At 43.9% G+C, this 20,064-nt stretch overlaps 1 protein-coding gene across 2 annotated transcripts; it reads right to left on the reverse strand.

Moving 5' to 3' along the window:
* Nucleotides 1–321: 321 nt before the first annotated feature.
* Nucleotides 322–18,927, reverse strand: LOC6533133. Of its 2 annotated transcripts, none has more exons than XM_002093823.4 (6): nucleotides 18,497–18,927; nucleotides 5,248–5,456; nucleotides 4,780–5,158; nucleotides 1,694–1,982; nucleotides 1,353–1,633; nucleotides 322–1,275 (listed from the first exon to the last, which is right to left on the reverse strand). In XM_002093823.4, the coding sequence occupies exons 2-6, from the start codon at nucleotides 5,400–5,402 to the stop codon at nucleotides 1,054–1,056; spliced, it is 1,326 nt and encodes a 441-aa protein (XP_002093859.1). In that variant the 5' UTR covers nucleotides 5,403–5,456; nucleotides 18,497–18,927; the 3' UTR covers nucleotides 322–1,053. The 2 variants fall into 2 exon arrangements, with proteins under 2 accessions (XP_002093859.1, XP_039229434.1); XM_039373500.2 differs by lacking the exon at nucleotides 18,497–18,927 and adding an exon at nucleotides 6,716–6,817.
* Nucleotides 18,928–20,064: the final 1,137 nt, after the last annotated feature.

Here is a 20,064-nt window from a genome sequence, read left to right on the forward strand (position 1 = left end):
GGAATTGTAGAAGATAAAACTCGGGCTACTTTGGGCCAAAATTTGTATACTTTTTGTTATCGATAACTTTGCCAACACATTCTGAATGGAGCTTAGCGTGGACTTTGACCAAGAGTGTTGGATTTATCTCCTCTAGCGAGTGTGCGAACCGATTACAGTCCGTGCTTATCGAAGAGCTATCGATAAAATGCGGGAAATTTAAACTGAAAAAATCTCTTAAAATATATAGAAGTTGTTTGCTTTCAGCCAATGCACAAGACATAAAATGTTTATTTATCACATGCTATTTGTATGAAAAACCCAAAACCAATACTATTAAGATAGGTTTTCCATTAACTTTATTACAAAATACATAGAGTTACAATATAATTGGTTATTTATTTAGTTCCTGTATAAGTCTATCTACCTAGTACACCGCAATGTGAGTGCATCAAATACGAAATGCATCCACTTTACCCATTCCGCAACAGCACTCCAAATCCTGGCAGCCGACCCTCGATTTCCCAGCCCAAACATTAACATTTAATCCGACTGCCCCCATTCAGATGCGTCTGTCTGATGCATCTGCCACTCAGCACAGGCCATACAAAACGAAACCGAATTGATAAAAACGCGAAAAATAATAATCACTCGATGTCTGTTTGCGTATACATATTGCATGTTTTTGCCATTTTTTAATCAGTTTCGCAAAAATGATTTGAGCGTATTCCCTATATTTGTGTATGCACACGCCCCAGCGAAACCACAGCCATTGCCGCCGCCCACGTAGCTGATATTATTATCAATTTTCATAAAAAGTTTTGTGCACTTTTTGCAGCACCTGCCGGACAGGTGGGCCTTCGCCGACCATTGCAGAGTACACATGGACATGGACCCTATTTATTGGTAGCCACGTCAACCGTCGTTAGCACAGCCAATTACGCAAATTAAACAGATTGTTATCCTGTCGCGACACAGGACACTGGACACAGGACACTGGACAATGTGACAAGCCGGGCAGCTTAATTCAATCAACGTGACATAATTACTTAATTAATTAAGCGCGCCCAGCGGTCACACATTCAAATCGGACATCATTTTGCGAAAGTCGTTCAGCGAGCCGTACATCTCAAAGTCCGCGCCCCCGTTTCCGGTTCCGCCGCCATAGGCGCCCTGCGACCGCTGCGATCGTGTGCTAGGGGGGCGTGGCAGGGTCAGCGGCACGGGCAGCAGTTCCGGCATCACCGAGTGGTGCGTGATGAGCGCCTTCAGCGAGCTGAACTCCTTGGTGAAACCCTACAACGGTATACAACATGGCATTACATCATTCCATATATATTTCTAAAACAAAGCAAGCTTTTTAAGTATCTCACCTTAATCTTGTAGCCCCTTTGCGTCCGCAGGATCAGGTAGTGGGCCACTCGTGGTGAGGGAGGTGGCACTCTCAGCGAGAGGGCGAAGCAGCCCGGCTTTGTGCTGCTCTGGCGCACTAGAAACGCACCTGGACTCTGTCGGGATAGCACCTCCAGTGATATTTCCCGGGGAATGCCCGCCTGAAACCAGGCGGCTCCCTTAAGCTCCTGCTGCTCCGATAGGCTGAGATTATCCAGACGCAGGGCACCATGGCCGGGAAACAATTTCGGACTGGAGTTCGCTGATAATTACACAAAAGTGATACAATAGCTGCATTATGTGACATTTAAAGTACACCTACCGCTGCACGTCTCCCGCAGATACTTCTTGCTGCTGGCGGGCAGCTCCACCTGCAGCCGCTGGGTGGCACTCTCCAGAGCGGACAGTGACTGGCGGCAGGAGTCGCCGAACTTGCTGGCCACGTACTTGTCCGGCTCGCAGATGGCCTCGTTCACATAGCCATCGGAGATGGTCTGGGTGGAGCCACAGCCGGATCCGGAGGTCAGGGAGGAGCCGCAGGTGCTGTGCATCAGGGGGCGGCTGTCCTCGGTGCCCCGCAGCAGACCAATGCCCATGGTCAGGCGTTTCACCTGCAAAAGGGATAGGAATGCACAGAGAAAAATAAATATATAATAATAAATAATAAACAATGCAAAACGTATATATGTAAGTGATTAAATCTCATACAATCACAAAGGGATATGATATATAAAATGATATATAATAATGCAACTTAAGTGAAGTAAAATGCAATACTACTGTTTGTTTTCAGTGCATCAGATCCAGTAGTACTCTTGCATATTGCATGTTGCATGTTGTCTGCCAATTTGGCAAAGTTTTTGCATTGCTATAATGACGAATTCGGGACTACTTTTGCAGTATCGGTGCCGGTGTGTACTCATTCAGGGATTTGTGGCGCCACCCCACACCCCCCACAGCTTACCCCCGCTCCACCCGCGCCCCGAAAATCCAACAAACATCAAACACACTTTAGCTCTCACAGCCAGAACCACAACAACGACGTACCTCAGCACTTTGAACCCCAACTCCCCAAAAAAGTCGCCCAGAAAACAACCGAGATTGATGTGTAAAATTTCTGGTTACCAATAAAATGTTAAACAGCGCTTGGCACGCCCCTTTGGCCGCACAACGCCCACTATGGCAACCACTGGCTTTTGCGGCAAATTACTTTGAAATGAGTTGGAGCCCGGAATGGAAAGTTTGCGATACTGCTGCCTTTGGGTTTTCATTTGGCTGCTTTTAAATTGTTTCCCATTGCGTTGCGTAATTAACAGCCTAAACGTAAATTGAACTTGCTTATTTCCTCTTAATTTGCGATAATCATGATGATTTTATGAAGATGAAAGGCGATTTACTTGGCCAGTACGGTATACGAGTTAAATTGCGGATTCGCAGCTCGATTCAGGCGCAATTCAGGCTCGCTTCTTCAATTGCAGCTAATTAAATTGGCGCATCGACGGCACTTGGCACTTGGCTGTCGTTAAGTATGCAATCAGAGCATCGTGCCAACCTAATGCCCCCATTATGCTAATGGCAATCGGAAGGGAGCCCCAGCGCATTATGCAATGCAAAAAAAAGGAAAGGACTGGAACTCTAGGACTTCTAGACACAAATCCCGACTGTAAAGAATGTAGATTGTGAGGCAGGGGGGCTGGGGGCTGGACTTTTCCAAGGTATTTTCCCAGACAATGGCACAATAGACGTGTCTAAGCAGCATTCAGTGCAGCGGTGCTCCATCTGGCATTTGATTTTCTCGCATTTTCCTTGCGTTGTTATCTGTGCGAAACTTTTCCACGTTGCCTACTTTCAGGCGGCGCCAGAGAAAAGTTGTTCCATTGTCCTTTTGCCAAGGATTTCTTTCCCCTCCACCATTTCCTCTACGCCCAGGCCATTCCCTAGGCCTAAAAACACGTGACAACAGCAAGGGGCTGTCGGTTGCATTTGGCGCTGTTGCTGCGATTTATGTGTCATAAAGTCAGTAAGTTAACGCCATTTGCCTGCCATTTGCCATGGCATCCTGCATTGTTCCCCAGGACTCCGGTTTACCAACTTCAAACTGCACTACGGCAAAATACGAGTAGCATTAAACGGCTTGCCATGAAATGGCTTAAGCAGAAAGTTATGAATGCTCTAAGTTGCTGCCGACAAAAGAAAGTAATTAGTTTGCTAACTGTGCTCGCTTTGGGATTATGGGTGGCAATAGAGTTGTTGCTCATTTAATTAGCATTTAAAAGTGGGAAGTGCTTTTGTAGCGCAACTAAACTAAACTTGAACTGCCAGTAAAATGCAGTTTGATTGCAAATAATTTCAACTTTAATTAAACTCATCTACAACTGTTCTTTTTATAACTAGGCCATACATCGTTTAATATCTGAAAATGCAATTTAGCTGTAGTAAAACCAAGAAATGTTTCCCCTTCAAAAAAGCCTTGTGTTCTATGTCGCGTTATATTTGTATTTTCTCTCAGTGTCCACCCATTTACTCTCCATTTTAGTTGTGTGCAGTTAGTGCACTTTTGTTAGTGGTGCGTGCCAAAGTGGCGTTACTCGAAAATTTGCATTTGTGCAAATTAATTTAATGAACTCTTTTTCGGCAGCAGCTTTAGTGGCAAAAACACTTTCCACCTGAAGGGCGTACTCCTCTCCCAATTGCTCTTGAGTTCGATTCAAGCAGCGCAATTGCAACCAAGTGATTTAAGTTGCATGTAATTAAACGTACTAAAAAGAGAATTTAAGCTGGAAAAGCCACCTTAAACGTAGTCCCCAATCAACGAGTTTTCACTCATTTTCCCCAAGTCCCTCGCTCCTTACATTTTGTTGATGCTTCTGTCTCGATTTGAAGTTTTTCTTTTCCTTCGCTACTTGGCTTTGCTTTTACTAAGTGCATCCCAAGCCGATGCTCCTCCAATAGGCAATTCCTTTCATATTCCCCCACCAGCTCTTGTTTCCTGGCAAATCATCAGCGTAAGCAGATTTATGTTCTGTGCCAAGTAATTTGCAAGCAATGAGAAATGGCCAACAAAGCAACAAAGCAACCTGGCAACAAAGCAAAAAATGATTGCTCCCTCGGCTGGCTGCGCAAAATCCGCCCCTGTTTTTTATACCTTGGCTAATAGTTAATATTAACTAGCTCCATTGGTAAAGAGAACAGTGCAGAATAAGTTGGATATTGGAAAAAATCAGTGGGCATACTGTATGACATGCTTGCTTCAATAATTACTAAGAATTATGCTTTCCTTTTGCATAAAATGCACCTTAAATTGTTGCCCTACAACTAAAGGATTTACTTTTCTTTTCCTGACAGCTTGTTGAAATATATGCTGAAATTACTTAACCATTTCTTACAGTGAACCCTCGCAGAACTTACCAGCGGCGGCTTATCCACCAAACGACGGCAATTATTCATTTCAGTGGGCGAATTATCCTCCTCGGAGCTGGGCGAGCGCAGATGGTGCGGATGCGGATGCGAGCCGGCTTGCGGATGCGAATGCGAGTGCGAGTGCGGATGTGGATGCTCCTGTCCGGACAGCTCCTGGACATCGTGGTGGCTGTGCAGCAGATGCAGCTGCTCCACCGGGCGACGCTGGAGCTGCGGATGCGGATGCGAGTGGCTATGCGGATGCGTATGCGGCTGCTGGCGTAGCTGGGCTTGGGGCTGGCTCTGCGGATGCGGATGCGCCGGCGGATGATGATGATGGAAATAATGCTGCGGCGATGTCGTTGTCACTGCTGCAGCAGCTGCTTCACTGCGGTTAACAAATGAGCGTTAGGATTAAGGTGGTGGATGTATACTTTGCGACGAAGATTAAGGGAGTTGCGTTGGCCATTCCCTCACCTGGCTGGCGACTGCTCCTCAGCTGCCTCAATCAGCGTGGTCTCCGCTGTTTGGGATGAGGACGATGAGCCCGAGGAGGAGGAGGAGGTGGTGGATATGAACGTGGCTGTACTGTGCTGTGGTTCCAGGCGTAGGCGTATATCCTGCATGATCATTGGTACTTAGTTTAAGTTCAGCTGAGTGTTTCTTGCTCCAAACATTCAATGCATCTGAAATAGAGTAAATTCAAATATTAGGTTAATAATAGTAAGTGCAAATTAATAGGTAAACTTCACTTCAAGACATCCAATTATTTAGTTGTTTGCAAAGTATGTGTGTTATGTATTCCCATTTTTGCATCAAGAAGGAAGTGTAAGAAGCTTGTTAAAACTCTTAGCAACCCCTTTCGTGAGTCCCACAAAACTTTTTGCCACTTCCAGGGGCCAGAAGTTCGGTCACTTTTGGACCCCATGCTAATGGCATCGTTGATGATTTCTTGACTTATTCCTGCAGTGCAAAATGCTTCGCCTGCGGCCCAAAGTTTTGCCGCTTTAAGTTGCTGGCACTTTGAAAAAGGCTTTAAGCCTTTCCGACTGCAAACTTTGTGCCCACAACTGGCTGCTTATTGAATCTCTCCGCATATAAAACTACATATATAAAACTATATATATATATATATGCGTGTTTTTGAGTGCCTCTGGCCTGTGCCGATAGTTCTTGGGTGAAACTTTTAATGCGATTTTAAGCCGTTTGCTATTAGTTTGCAAATTGTTTCAAGATTTTCAGCATATTAATTTTTAAAGCTCTTTCGGCAGTGGTTTTTCCGGTTTCCACGGCAGTGTCGGATAATTGAAACCGAATGTGGGTTAAGGTTGAATTGGTGCAAATGATAAAGAATAGACCAAAGGAGGCCTTAACTTTGCCCCGAAGGTCTCGTTGTGCATCAGTTTGTGTTATCCACCAGCCGGTGCTGCACCACTTTACCCACTTTCAAACAATGAACAATGGGCGCTTGTGCCACAAAAGAACTTGCAACACTGAGGGGGATGCAAAAAAGGGTTGGTTGCAATATCGCGGGGATGGCGTAAGAAAAGCTGCAGCTGCAGGCGAAAATGTCGACAGTTGTTGAGATGTTCTTGGATGCTCTGTGATGGTGTTCTGCATTTAACAAGTATACGCCATGCTGGCCGGGCATTAATTTGGCCAAGGATGAGGAGTCACAAATGTGCTGACATTTACCGTCACCCCGAGCTGAGTTTTGCAAAGTGTCGAATGACAACAAGGATTTCAAGGACTGCAACTCTGATTCCATTTGCGAGCAAAGTGAGCGGGCTGAGGATTGTGTTGCACATGTTAATTTGACTTGTCATACAGCAACGCATCCACATGTTGTAGCTACAAGGATAATAAGCTACACATACATATCTGCGGAGTGACTACATTTTGCATAGCACACTCTTGTGCGCCTTTCAACCGGCAAGTTACTTACTCCGTGGAGAAGACGACGAGAATAGAGACTTAGTTCTGTGTTTGTTTCTTTGTCTCGAATCAAGTTAAAGTTTTGCTCAATAAATTTCACAAAAAGTTGGCATTTTATTGCCGCTTGCTTGGTGGTAAGCAAAAGACTTTTTATCTATTCAAGGAAACTGGAACTGCACGGAACTGTTCTGCATCAAAACAACTGCAGGGGAAGTTTATTCTGGTTCATTTCTTTTTTTTTAGGAAAAGCTACAAAAGTTAAAGTCTAATTCTTTAGTAGTTGTATGTACAAACAGATAAGGGAATGCAGTTTTATGTATTCTTCAAAACAATTTTAAGAAATAGTTACGTTCTAATGAACATATTGTCTTCTTAATAAAGTGAAGATTGCATTAGTTTTTTCAAAAGAATTTAAATGTATATGTATCTACTTGGCAATCGTTTGGCACCTTTCTTCATATCCTCAATCTTATCAACACGCTTGGCTTCAGTCTGTTATTCTTTTGCTCGCTGGGAAGTGAAATTTACTTTTATGGCACCTGTCCGTGTGTCCTCTGCCATATGACAACCTTCATATCCACATCCTCTGTGCGCTCCATAAGTTCCTATATACTGCGGACTGTGTTAGTCCGCTTCCGTTCACATCTCGCACATTTGCTTGTTAGTTTATTGAAATTGATATTATGGTTATATGCTACTTCCCACCATTATCTTTTTCCTTCTCCCGGCGTCTGACTGCGTTTATATCTATTTGCATGGAGATTTTGTTGCAGAATTCATTGTTAAATCGTTCGGAATAGTTTTTTTTTCTCCCCTGTTGACTTCCTGCAGACAAAGTTTGATTGTCATATGAAGTGCTGGTGTCTCATGTCTGCCGCTTGGGCTTGTTCGCTGTCCTCAGTTTCCCATTTGGCTTGTTCATATTTTTCGGTGCAGAACACAATCCCTTTGGCAAATTGCACTCCAGAGTCAACGGCGGAGTTGCTGCTTTATGGACCCCGTTTGACAAAGTCTTTAAAGCGCTTACGTCAATCAATGGCCTGCAACATGCAACTAAAACGGATGTGGTTGCCGCAACAATCGCAATAACAATAACCCACGAATGTCAACAGTCTTTGAACCCGGCGAAAACACACTCGCAAATACAGATACAAATGCAGATACAGATACACATACAGTCGCGGAAACAATAACCTGGGTGGTCTTTTGGGCCGACATGTGAATTGTGGTAATGGAATACTCTGTTAACAACACCAAAGAGCGAGAAATAACGGGACTGCCGCTTATACAACTTTAAATGTTGTAGGTGCGCCCAGTGCACAGTAGGCTACAATATTTAAAAGACTCCTAACAATGGCTACGAACGAAAAGTAAAGAAAAATTTGGCACAGGATGTGAAGTTTTAAATGCTCTTTTAAGTATTTTCCCTGCTGAAATCAAAGGGTTTTACAGAATTGTTTGGAATGTACGTATGTGCAGTATGAGATTTTAGTTCATTTTATTAGCTATTAAAAGTCTAAAACACTACTTAAGCTTATCTGAAAACTTCATAGCATATGCCTACTACTGATAGAGTATAAAATCGGCAGTTTAAAGAGCTAACAGCCAGGGAAAGAGGGGCCGCGTTGCATTGCATACCAGGCACGACCAACGCTAGCCACGGCCCCACGTTGGGCGCCACAACCTATCACAGAATTTATGTAGCCATCAAAGCCAGCGGAGTTCGGCCTCCAAAAGACACTGTGGAAGCGGCTGGGGATGTGAGATCGTGTGGCAGCCACGAATGCAGTTCAATTATGAATTATGCCAACAATTTCGCCGGACATGTTTGCCATCTTTGCCATCGCCATCGCCACGTCGTCGTCATCGTCGTCGTCGTCGTTGTCCCAGTGGCTGAGCCACTAATTAAATGCAGCTCTGTGGGGTCGATTTGTTGTGCTAATGCGACTCGCGTAATTACACAAGCCGCTGTGATGGCGACAACGGCGGCAACATTCCAAGACGAGCGTTGCGTGTGTCAATAGAACAGTGAGAAATGCTTTGTAGCCGCTCAAAGGAAAGGATGGCCAAGCAGATGGATGCACTGAAACCAATATCGAGCATTTTTATATGATTCCAACAAAGAAAATTGTTTAATTTTTATCTTGATTTCCTGAACTAAAAACCACGTTACATTTGAGATAATTCTTTGAATCATAATGCATTTATTTGGAATTGTTTCTCCAAGTGTTTGGTGGCATGAGGAGCTTTGTGTCCGAACGGCGGGCTCCTTGGCGTCGTGTCTCTGTCCGCATTTGGCATGTGCAACACCAGCAACAAAAAGCACAACAACAACAATGGGCTCTTTGTTGTGCCAGCTCCTTGTTGCCAATGCCATTGTTGTTGTTCCTGCAATTGTACATTGACACCTCCTGCCTGCCGTTGGTTTTTTTTTTGTTTTAGTGATGCAGCCTTTGGTTCTCCTCCAAATACCCTTACACAAGTTATACACACTTGTATGACATGTTTTTCATTGATATTTTGGTGTAATAGTAATAATTCCAAAGAGAATAGCACTCGGACTCTAAGCATATTGCATATTTTTTAAATAAGACATTCAAGTAGTCCAAATGTCCCTTTTGTGGAAAGAGTATCCCTGGCTTCGCTTCATCAAAAGCGATCGCCTTTTGTCGTATGTTTTTGTTTGCTCTGTCATGGCGACGTACATAAAATTTATGTCGCCTAAAGTGCAACTCTGACAATGTGAGCTTGTAATTTGTTGTTTTTGCTTTTGTTTTTGCTTTTGTTTTTGCTTTTGTTTTGGCCGTACTTGTGGTTGTCAGCACTTGGCCATGGCTACTTAATGATTGTGTCGTGCAAATACCAAAAAGCCACGGGAGAAAACCATTCGCCGCTCCAAGTCTTCGATTTCGATGCCAATTTCGACTCCCAGAGACACCAAGGAAACGGAATCCCAGAAAAGCCAGTGTCAGCTGTTCAACAAGTGGAAATGTTGGAAATGTGTAAAAGTGGAGGGCGGGCCAAAGGCGATAGGGGGCGTGGCAGCGTCATGCAAATGTCATATGCAATCAGAAATGCATATCGAGATGTGCTTTGAACGCCGCCGTGGGCAACAGTAATAATTTATACAAATGTCTGCGGCATTTGACTCGGCACTTGTCACCTTTGGGCTTCCCGACCTTTGACATCCCTGCACTATATTATATATATGTATATGTGAAGAGACCAAAAGATAGTTGTAACTCCTCTCCAGGCGACAGTTCAATAAAAGTTATGCCTGTCTGATGACACAGTTTGCCACAGAGGATGCAAACCGAGGTGGGCGAACGGAAAGGTGATGCATTTTCCTGGGAGATTGAAAAACTTTTGCCTCGTTGACTGTGAAAATGAAATATGTTTGGCTGCATTTCATGAATCTTTATTCGCCCCACAGAGTGCCTGTGGAAAAAACAATGAGAACTGGATCTCTAGGCGAGCAAGGGGATATGGTGCCACAGATGACTTTTTAAATTGTTTTGGGTATTTGCCGAATAATTTTAGAGCTTCAGGTGAAAGCTTTTTAAAGGAGAATGTTTTAATTGTATTTTACATATTGTGTAAAATTTTTATGTTTTATGCTGTATCAGCATATCCTGTTCTACTTAAATACCAATCATTTCTATTCCCTTTCCTTTGATCTTAAGTCCCATATTCCTTATTCTTCGAACATATAGCAGGGAATTATGTTATCTGAACCCCAAAACATGACTTGCAGCCACGAAAAAGTGTGGCACTAATTTCCAGGCAAGTCGAGAAACCAAAATGCCAGGGGCAGGCTCAAGGCACGCATGCATTCCATTAATTAACAATTAGTGCCGTCAAGAGGGGTCTTCCCTGTATTCCGTACCCTTGTGTAATTTTTTCTGAATTTTTCTTGAATTTTTTTTTGTGAAATGCCGCGTTTCTTTCCGGTGAGATGAAATTGGGTGCTGCGACAGCACAGGATACGGTAGCCGGTGCTCAGTGCTCACAATCAGTTGATAATGATGCGGCAACGCCTTCTGCAATTTCGGACCGTTAAGACGGGTGGAAAAGAGTTAAGAGCTGGCAGCTAAGAGGGATATGGCCAGATCTCAGTACTTAGATCTCAGATCCCAGATCCCGGCTAATGTCAAAGATGACAGGCCAGATGATGATGGCTGCTGGGATGGGATCGGTTGGGAGGGAAGGGAAAGGAGAGGAGAGGAAAATGACGACTACGACTGATGACTTGTGTAATAAGTGGAAAGAATCTTGTCGAGAAACAATAACTCGTTGCTCGCTGGCTGACTGTGAACTTGAACTTCAGTGGTGGCGGCTAGTTGGTTTGCTGCTTGCTAGTTGCATGTTGCATGTTGCCGCAAACACAGCTTAATGATGGTTTTCATTCCGGTCTAGCATACATATATTTTTTTTCTTCTTTCAGCTTGGCTAGATCGCCCAGACCGACTTGCTCTGTGACTCTGTGCGCCTGTTAACTTGGCCATGAAACATTCGCAGCCCGGCCAGAAATTTCGCAACCGGCATTGGGAAATTGCCGGCAGACGAGACAAGGGGGTAAAAAGTGAGTTCACCTCGTCGCTCGCCGCTCTACGTGTTTTTCTTGTTTTCTTTTATTTTCTTCTTTTTTTTTTTTGATTTTGGTTGCATCTACGCGATCTCCTTGGCTGGATTCTCAGAGCGCCCCCCTCCCCACCGAAAACACCACCTCATTGTGCAAAGAAAACTCGTTTTCCTCGCCATATTTGTGCGTTGCGGCGTCTTAACCGCAAATCCTTTTAGATATGAATTGAATTCATATATTATTTATGATCTGTTTATTTTTATTGTGCATGCCAGATGAACATGATCATGATGATTGGCTGCCAGGATGGCCAGCGGCTTAAAGGGAAAATGTGGGGAGCGATGTATATTCCATGCCTGTCGCTCAGCCTGTCAGAAATGAGAAAACTTCTAATTGGAATTGCTAATCAAGTCGGGCAATTTTCGGTCCATTGCCTCTGTACCTACATACTATATCTCTCTGTATACTATATCTTTTTATTCTGCCTGCGGAATGATCGCTTTAAGTGGGTTAAGTGGAAGCAAATTATAAGATCACTGACTCCTAAGCGAAGGGAAATTAACATAACATTGAAGGATACTCAAGGAAAGGTTAATATCCAGATGTGAAAGATCTCATTTTGAAAATATTTAATACTTTGTTAAGTACTTTTCATTAGCTACATTATTACATAGATTGTTTCACATACTGCATCAGCAATGGATAGAAATATTATCTAGGTACTTAAACACTTCAGAACATATTTACCTATAGAAGTGCATGTAATAACTTCCTATTCAGTAAATTTTTAGCTTTAGAAGTGCATGTAATAACTTCTTATTTAGTATTTTTGTTTGTTATTTATCACTTAAAAAATTAAAATTTTTTTGTAATTTTATGCACTCTAAAATTAAGACTACACTTCTCCCTTTCAATGTGCCTGCAGTCTGGCCAACCAAGCTGGAATTTTATGACCCCACAGTTCGTACATATAACACCCCCATGTTCCTCCCACTTTTGGGCTCCATTCTTGGCGGACAATATCCAGTTTAAAGCGAGACGATGCCACGGCCAACGGCGCCCCACACGACGATTCGCAAAGTAAATCGTTGGCAGCAAAGTTTTGTGCCTTGATTGCCTCACCTGCCCCACTTGCCCCACTTGCCCCACTTGCCCCACATCGCCAACTCGCGAACCCTCTGCTAACTTGGCCTGTCAGCCTGTTGCCAACAGAACATGGCCTTAATAGTCGGCCATGTATATATGGCTCATACTCGTCGCCGAGTTGGTTATTACAATTATTATTGTTGTTGACATGCCGCTCGACGCTGACAGCGGGCAATTTAGCGGCGCTTTGAAGGGTTGGGGCAAACAGTAGATGGAAAAGTCTGGCTGGAAAATGGGGAAAATGGGAAAACGCTAGTCCCCAAAGTGGCGTCCGAAAATTGTTCAAAGCAATTCGACCGCCAAGTGATGGGGCAAAATGGTTTCCTAAGAGTTCCATCGATTGGATCTCTTCGCAGCGGCGGCAAACACTTCACATGCACTTGAAAGTTAAGCGCTTTTCCGGCTCAATTTTCCACGCAGCGTGAAATGCTACTTTTCAGTGACAGCGTGCGCTGTTTAACCCACTCTGATCAAAAAAAAAAAAAGTGGGTTTTCACTCAGAGCTGGAGCAGGAATAAAGCAAAGCGTGGAATGCAATTAAAATGCAACTTATGAAGCGGATTATGGCAAACATGAATATATGTACATATATGCAGATCCTGCTGAGTACTTAGCCCAGAAAAGGGATAAAAAGCAAAAGCGGAAGCTTCGGGAAAAATAAGGAAGTCGGCTAAAAGGGGGAAAACGTTAAACAGTTTAGCAGAGCTTTCCTGTGCTCCGCTTTAATGATAATGAAGATAATGCCACACGAGATGCGAAATGGAAGGGGGGGAGGGGGATTGCTATGGCTGCAGATGATGTGTTGCGACTGGAGTTGCATGATGATAATGATGATAATGTTGCTGTTGGCGCTATAATGAAATTGTTGCTGAAGCGTCGGTTTGGAAAACTGCAAGGCTGCCGCAGCAGAAGAGCTCATGTAAAAAAGCAGAAGCTTCTACTCTACACCATAAAATGTGTGTGTGTGTGTATGAGTGTGTGTATGAGTGTTTGTGCATTAGTGTGTGTACTTGTGTGCACTAGTGTGTGTTAGCCGCTCGTCAAGTGCCTCTTAACGGGAAACGCTTTGCATTCCATGCCGGGGATTACATGAATACTCTTAAAAAGGGTAGCGGTATATGTGCTTAATATTCTACTAAAAAATTCATTGAAAAATACATTATAATTTGTATAGTTTAAACAACTAACATAAGTAAAAAGGAAGAGGGGTACCAGTAGATTTATTCTTCTTTATAACACTACATACTTAATGATTAAAGATAGAGTATACAATACTCTGCAGTAGAACACATGTGATTTTCTTGATTTGGTAGCAGTCTTGCTGTTTCTTCTGCCCCCTCGAACTGCAGAAATGATGTAAACAAATTTCAAGGGAAACAATTTGGATAATTGCATTATTTCGCCGAGGAGTTACAGTTATTACAGCGTTGGCTCCATAACCAAGTGGCTCCCAAGGGAGGATCCCAACTTGGCAGCATGCCGCTGATGAGCTGCCGAGATCCGCTGTTCGCTGTGTGGTCGATTCTGACTGGCGATGGAATAATTGCAGGATTGGTCGATGGATGGATTGCCTGATTGCCGAATTGCCGGATTGCATGGCATGCAAATGAGCTCCGGATACTTAAATCTGATGCGACGGAACGCACTCATAAAACACATTTGCTTCAATTATATACATACGACTTGCAGCTGAAAGCCGAATTGCATTTTCGGCTTGGCTTACATTTATAGCCAGGCCATAACCGCAGGCTGTTGCCAGCCAACAAAGTGGCATTTTCATTACGGACACCGATGAAATCGAGGCGCTTCCATTTGGCCGACTTACACCTGCCCAGGATTGCCCAGATTCTGGCCTCGCATTCAATTGCAGCCTCAATTTATTCAATTATTATTATAAGCCATAGGCCAAAGCCATGGTTATGGCCATGGCCACGCCCACCCTGGCTGTGATGGCCTAAACGCCTACGGACACAGAGGCCTGGCAATTGAAATTGATTTGCCCAAAAAATGCTGGGTGAAAATTGCCGGTTTTGAGGCCCAAACAACAATTTCCCAGCATTTACATAATTCTCCTTTGTGTTGCAACGGAGCACTGAAAAAACTGAAAATTTTCAACTGGCATCTGCGGTTTTGCTGCCGGGCTCGTTACGCTTTTGATTTTTCCAATGAATATCGTTAGCATTTCATTAGGAGGCGGCAATATTGCGGTTGCCCCCGCTGCCAGGCGCTTCTAATCGTAAATATTTTGTGTAAATACTTATACATTTGTCGGCTCTTCTCCTCTTCGGGGGCAAACGGAACGCATAAACATGTCGATAAAGAATGCCGGAGCAGGTTCTGACTTCCCCCTTTAAAGATTTTGTGCCTGCAGAGCTGGGAATCTGAAAATCTGGGATCACGATGCTTGCAGTTGGTATCTGGCCTGTTTGGTTGCTGCTCCTGATTTTGATGAACTCTTGGCATCCGCTGGATATTCGTTTCCATTTCGCCTTTGTTCCGAGCTATCCAGATACACAGCTACCCAGCTACAAAGCTACGCAGCTGCGGTCCCGACTTTGATTGTCTTTTAATTAAACGACAGGCGAACAATAAAAAATGCTCCAAACTGGTTTCATTAATTTTCATAGTTCCCCCTCAGTTCTCCGATTGCAGTGTAATTTAAGTTTGAACTGGTCTATATCTTCTACCTGTCCATCGGTCGGTCGGTTGTTATTTGCTTTATGGCTGTCAAATTTGCTGCTTATCAGGCGCTTTATCTACATCTCTACCTGTCGCAGTTGCTCTGTCAATAGAGCCATCGGTTTATGGGTAGTGAAGTTGCATTTCCTCGTCGGCTTATCTTATTGGAGCAAACGAAAATGCAATCCACTAAATACTCGGAAAAACCTTTAATTGGATGCAGGCCGTCCGTCGTCTGATAAAGTTACTTTCGAGTGGGCAAGCAGCGGCTGATAAACTTGGAATTTACTTAGTTCGGAGTTTTCTTAGTTAAAAGTTTCCACTTTTCGAGGGTTGCAGACAGTTTACTCGAATTTTTAATGCACTATTTCGGGGAAATAGTTGGCATTTAGTAGGGGAATAATTTAAACTGCTTTATGGGGAGTTTTATAACATAGTTTGTCTATAGGCTATACACATTTTCATTGGTAGTTACAGTAAGTTCCAAGAAATTGCGTGTAATAACATATACAGGACTTTCAATTTAAGCTTGACAGTTAATGTCCCATTAACTTTTATGCTCAGTAACTTTATCTATAGATTGCTATAATGTTTCTTCCTTCCTCAATATTTGTATATTTTTGTACCCCTTTACTTAACTGGTTTCCTATGTTTGAGTTACTTGATTGCCTGCTGCTAACTGGCATTCCAGCCCACCTCTGTTTAAGTTGTTAAAAATTAAAGTCACGCCGCTGATATAATTCCACTCCATTATGTGACAAGACAACCTGGCGAATCGAGTTCTTTTCTTGCAACTCCTTCGTTGGAACTGCCAAGATTTGTTGTAGCTGCAGTCGTTTACCTTAATTCGCCCGTCCAAATTGCTATTTATATGCATCGCCCTCGCTTTTAATTTGCAGCGCAAATCACGAGCACTATATACGTATAAATCGCTATATATATATATACAGATTTATATGTATGCAGTGGAGGGTATGGCTGTAGGTTCACCTACTCCTTCAGCAATCGAAAAACAAAATCAACAGGTGGCGCGCATATTTCAACATGCGGCTGCCAAGCGAACCGAGCGAAATATCAATAAAAATGCCATTTGTTGCGATTGTGCACGGAACTTTGGGACTTCGGAGTCTCGAAGACTGAAGACTGGGCACCTGGATGTGGGGATCTGGGGATCTGGGAACCCAAGAGTCTTCGGAGGGAGAACCCCTGGCAGCCGCACATAGATAATTTCGCCAGCAACCTGGGCTTTGATGATATTTCTGCTCGGCGTGTCTCTTTTTTCGGCTTCGCTTAATTTATTGGCCACACTTTGCTGCTGCTGCTGCTCCTTATACTGCTGCTGCTGCAGTTGCTGTTGCTGCATTTAAACGACAAGTGTTGCAAATAAAAAGGAAAAATTAAAGCGGTGCAAATTAGAGGCGAGCAGAAGAAAAGACGGTGGGGGTAAACGATGGAGAACCAAAGGCGACGTCAACACCAGAGGGTCCGTGCAAAAACGTGTTTGCAGCGAAAAACTATTAAAAAAGCGCCCAGATTGCAGTTGTTTTTGCTGGTGGTGCGGATGGTGTGGTGTTGCGATGGTGCAGTGGTGCAGTGCAAGTGACTTGGTCGCGGTGGCTTAATAAAGGCAGCCAGGTTTAGGGTTAACATCCCAGCGCCAAAGGCCAAAAGTGCTGGCCAATGCAAACAAACAAACAAAAAGCGTTGTTGCTGTTGCTGCTGCTCGAGCACGCCAGCAACATGTGTACTTGCAGCAAAAAGTCCAAAATGAAGACATGAGCCAGAGTCAGAGGCAAAGAGCCAAAGAGCCGGAACCCACCAGCCAAACAGCAATGTCGACCTTCTTTTGTGAGGCCCAGCTGCATAATTGCTATGGCAACAGCCAGCTAACGAGTTGGGGTTGCAAGTTGCTGCTTGCTAGTTGCTAGTTGCAAGTTGCCGGGGGACAAGTGGAGACCTCGCTCTCTCTCTCAGCTGACAGTTGAGAAATTAGAACGGTTTTTGTCTTCCAAATCACATGCACGTGTTGCTCCAGTCAGGCCAAGAGTTGCTGTCGTCGCTGCATCCGCATCCACATCCTCATCCCCAACCTCATCCTCATCCCCATCCTCATCCCCATCCACATCCTCATCCTCGAATGATTGGCGGCTGTTGCAGGTTGCAAGTTGCAGGTGCGTGCTGCAGTTGTGGCTGCAATGTTGCTGTTGTGTTAGGTCGGGCTGAAGCCAAAGCCCATTTGGGGCGAGCTTAATCAACGTTGTAATTTTGGCTTATTTTTACCGGGTCTAGTAAATAGCAGGGGAAAATAGATTCAAACTAGAGTTATAGTCCTAAAAGCTGGAAAATCTTAAACATGAATACTATTTCTATATGTCCTTTTCTGCTCTCATGTCCTGACTTTCTTACATAGCAGTAGTACTTTGCAGATTCCCAGCTACATTTACCTCTAGAGGGAACATCCTGCTTTGCACTCTAAATGATTTCAATGCCTGTCTGTTTTGCGCAAATGTTCATCTGGGTTGGTGTTGCCTGTACTGTTGTCATGTTTTGTCTTAAGTTTAAGTTTCCCCCCATGAGTTGCATATTCGATTACCGACCGACACAATTCCGACACGGGCCTCCTTATTGAGGGTTTGTTACAGCAATCTGCGTGGGTGGACACTGGCGCATGTTGTTGGTGTTGCAAGTGTTGCCAGTGTTGCTGTTGCATATGTTGTTGCTGGCTTCGTTTGTTTGTTGCCGTACGTGATTGCGGGTTGTTGCCGTTGATTATTGCCTCGCGCGGCACGCATATAAATCTCGGTGTTTAAATCTCGAGTTAAACTTGTAAATTAAAACCTTAATGAGTCTGTGGAGTGGGTCTGTGTTTAGTGCCACGCTGTGCCAACATGGCCAGGATGCAGCAACCAAAAATACAAAAAAAAAAGGAGCAGGGGTGTGTGATTTATGCCTGCTTCTATGGCTCTCTAGATACATACATACATACAGCATAAACCATTTGAATCTCACTCCTCCACAAGTTGGAGCAAATGGCGTGTTTGATTTCTTTGCGATCGCCACCAATTAGTTGGCCACAATCACATGCAAGACACACTCGCTGAGAAGTCCCACAACCGATGGCCTCATGTTGATTTCTCCAGCTAATTAATGCCCAGTGAATATTCTCACGCTTGGCCAAAGGAAGCAACAATCGCCAATGGGAAAACGACGAAGTCAACCGCAGAACAGAACATGTTCTCCTTCTCGTTGGACCAACAACAAAGTGTTACAATCTCCGGCTTCCTCAATTTAATTTACATTTTTATGCCTGCCCACCAGTTGATTAAGTTGATGAAGTTGATTCATTTCGCTTAGCCTAAGATGATTGCATAATTATTTAATTACCTTATATAAATAACGTATCCAACTTCTATTTTCCTGCGAGTGCAACAGGTGTGCTGTGTGCGCAAAGGTCACAGGCATAAATCAATTAATTTACGTGTTTTTCGGTGCACAAATGTCGCTGGTTTCTTTGATATTCGTTTCCTCGAGTGAGCACTTGTTTCGCAATGGCTTAAATTATGCACACACACTTTTTAACAGTTGCGAAATGGACTGCCACTTAAAACCTAAACCGCCAGGCAACCTGTCTCTTTGCATTCGCAGTATTCAACCGAAAACTGGCAGCACACACGACGAATGTTGCTGCTGCTGCTGCTGCGATGTTGCTGCGATGTTACTGCGATGTTGCTGCGTTGTTATTGCGATGTTGCTGCTGTTACTGTTACTCCGACGACGACGTTCGCTTCCGCTGACTCAACGCAAACGACTAAAAAAGGCCACATAAATTTTGATGCACATTCAATAGGCCAGGCCAGGCATTCAGCTGGCAGCAGCAGCAGCGGCAACACACACATACTAGCAACACCAGCAACACACACACACTAGCAACACTCGCAACTCCAGCAACACTAGCAACAGCAGCAACAGCGGCAACACAGCAACAGCGACGCCGGCAGCAGCAACCAGTTTCCTTCCATTCACACGGACATTGTTTGTGGATGCCAAGTGGGCACACTACACTACGCGTTCCACAAGCCAGCATCCACAGCCACAGTGGTGGGCCCGTTTACGACTCGCCAGCGGTTTGTTATCTCTTCTTTTATGATAAGACCATGAACTAAGAACCGTTTTTTATGGCCCCAAGCTTCATAATTTTTAATGCGCACTTCTGGGAGCCGTTGGAAATTGATAATTTTCACTATGCCCGCAAAAACACAAGTATCGCTCGTCCGACTAATTAATTGATGGCTCAATTAGGGTTAGTGCTTCGTGGACATTTAGGAGCAGTTTCAGATGGTCTCTTGATTTTAACGATTCCTGGCCAACTACTCTTGACCACGCTAGTTAGTTAGAGCTGTTCTTGCAAAGCGGGCTAAGATAGCTAATAATTAGTAATCAACTGCGGAGGTAAAAGATATATAATTTTCATGCCCATGAGTGTGTTGTATCCTTTGATGGATTCAGTTACAATTAGCAGCTCGAAGGCACATTTAAAAATAGGTACTTAATGTAGTGTGCATGGCAAAAAATAGAAAAGTTCATTTTGTTTTTCGCCTTGCAGGAAAATCACTGTAGTGCAAAAAGTTTCGCCTTTAAACTGGAAGCTAAAGTGGCAACTTTGTCTTTCGCCAGCAGCCACGCCCTACCAACCGCCCACTTAGCCCATTGACGCGGCAAAAAATTAATTAAAAATGCATTAAAAATGTTTGCCTCCCGCATTTCCGACTCGACTCGAATACTCCCCATTCTCAGCCGTATCTGAAACTCAGTCGTTGAAATGCCAATCGCAGCTGGCAAGAGCTACAGACGTAGGCATACAGTAAATACAGCAACTACAGCAAATACCCGCGAAGAACGTCGGCAAGAACAACAACAGAGAACAGTGAACAGTGAAGAGTGAAAAGTGAATA

This window comes from Drosophila yakuba, chromosome 3L (assembly GCF_016746365.2).
Source record: "Drosophila yakuba strain Tai18E2 chromosome 3L, Prin_Dyak_Tai18E2_2.1, whole genome shotgun sequence".
In the NCBI taxonomy this organism is placed as follows: domain Eukaryota; kingdom Metazoa; phylum Arthropoda; class Insecta; order Diptera; family Drosophilidae; genus Drosophila; species Drosophila yakuba.

Excerpts from the sequence above, each read along its gene's own strand:
- LOC6533133 (XM_002093823.4), bottom strand. The coding sequence starts at position 5,402 with ATGATCATGCAGGATATACGCCTACGCCTGGAACCACAGCACAGTACA. Across the intron at positions 5,159-5,247 it reads GAGGAGCAGTCGCCAGCCAG|TGAAGCAGCTGCTGCAGCAG; the intron begins GTGAGGGAATGG and ends TGTTAACCGCAG. Across the intron at positions 1,634-1,693 it reads TCTGCGGGAGACGTGCAGCG|CGAACTCCAGTCCGAAATTG; the intron begins GTAGGTGTACTT and ends TGTAATTATCAG.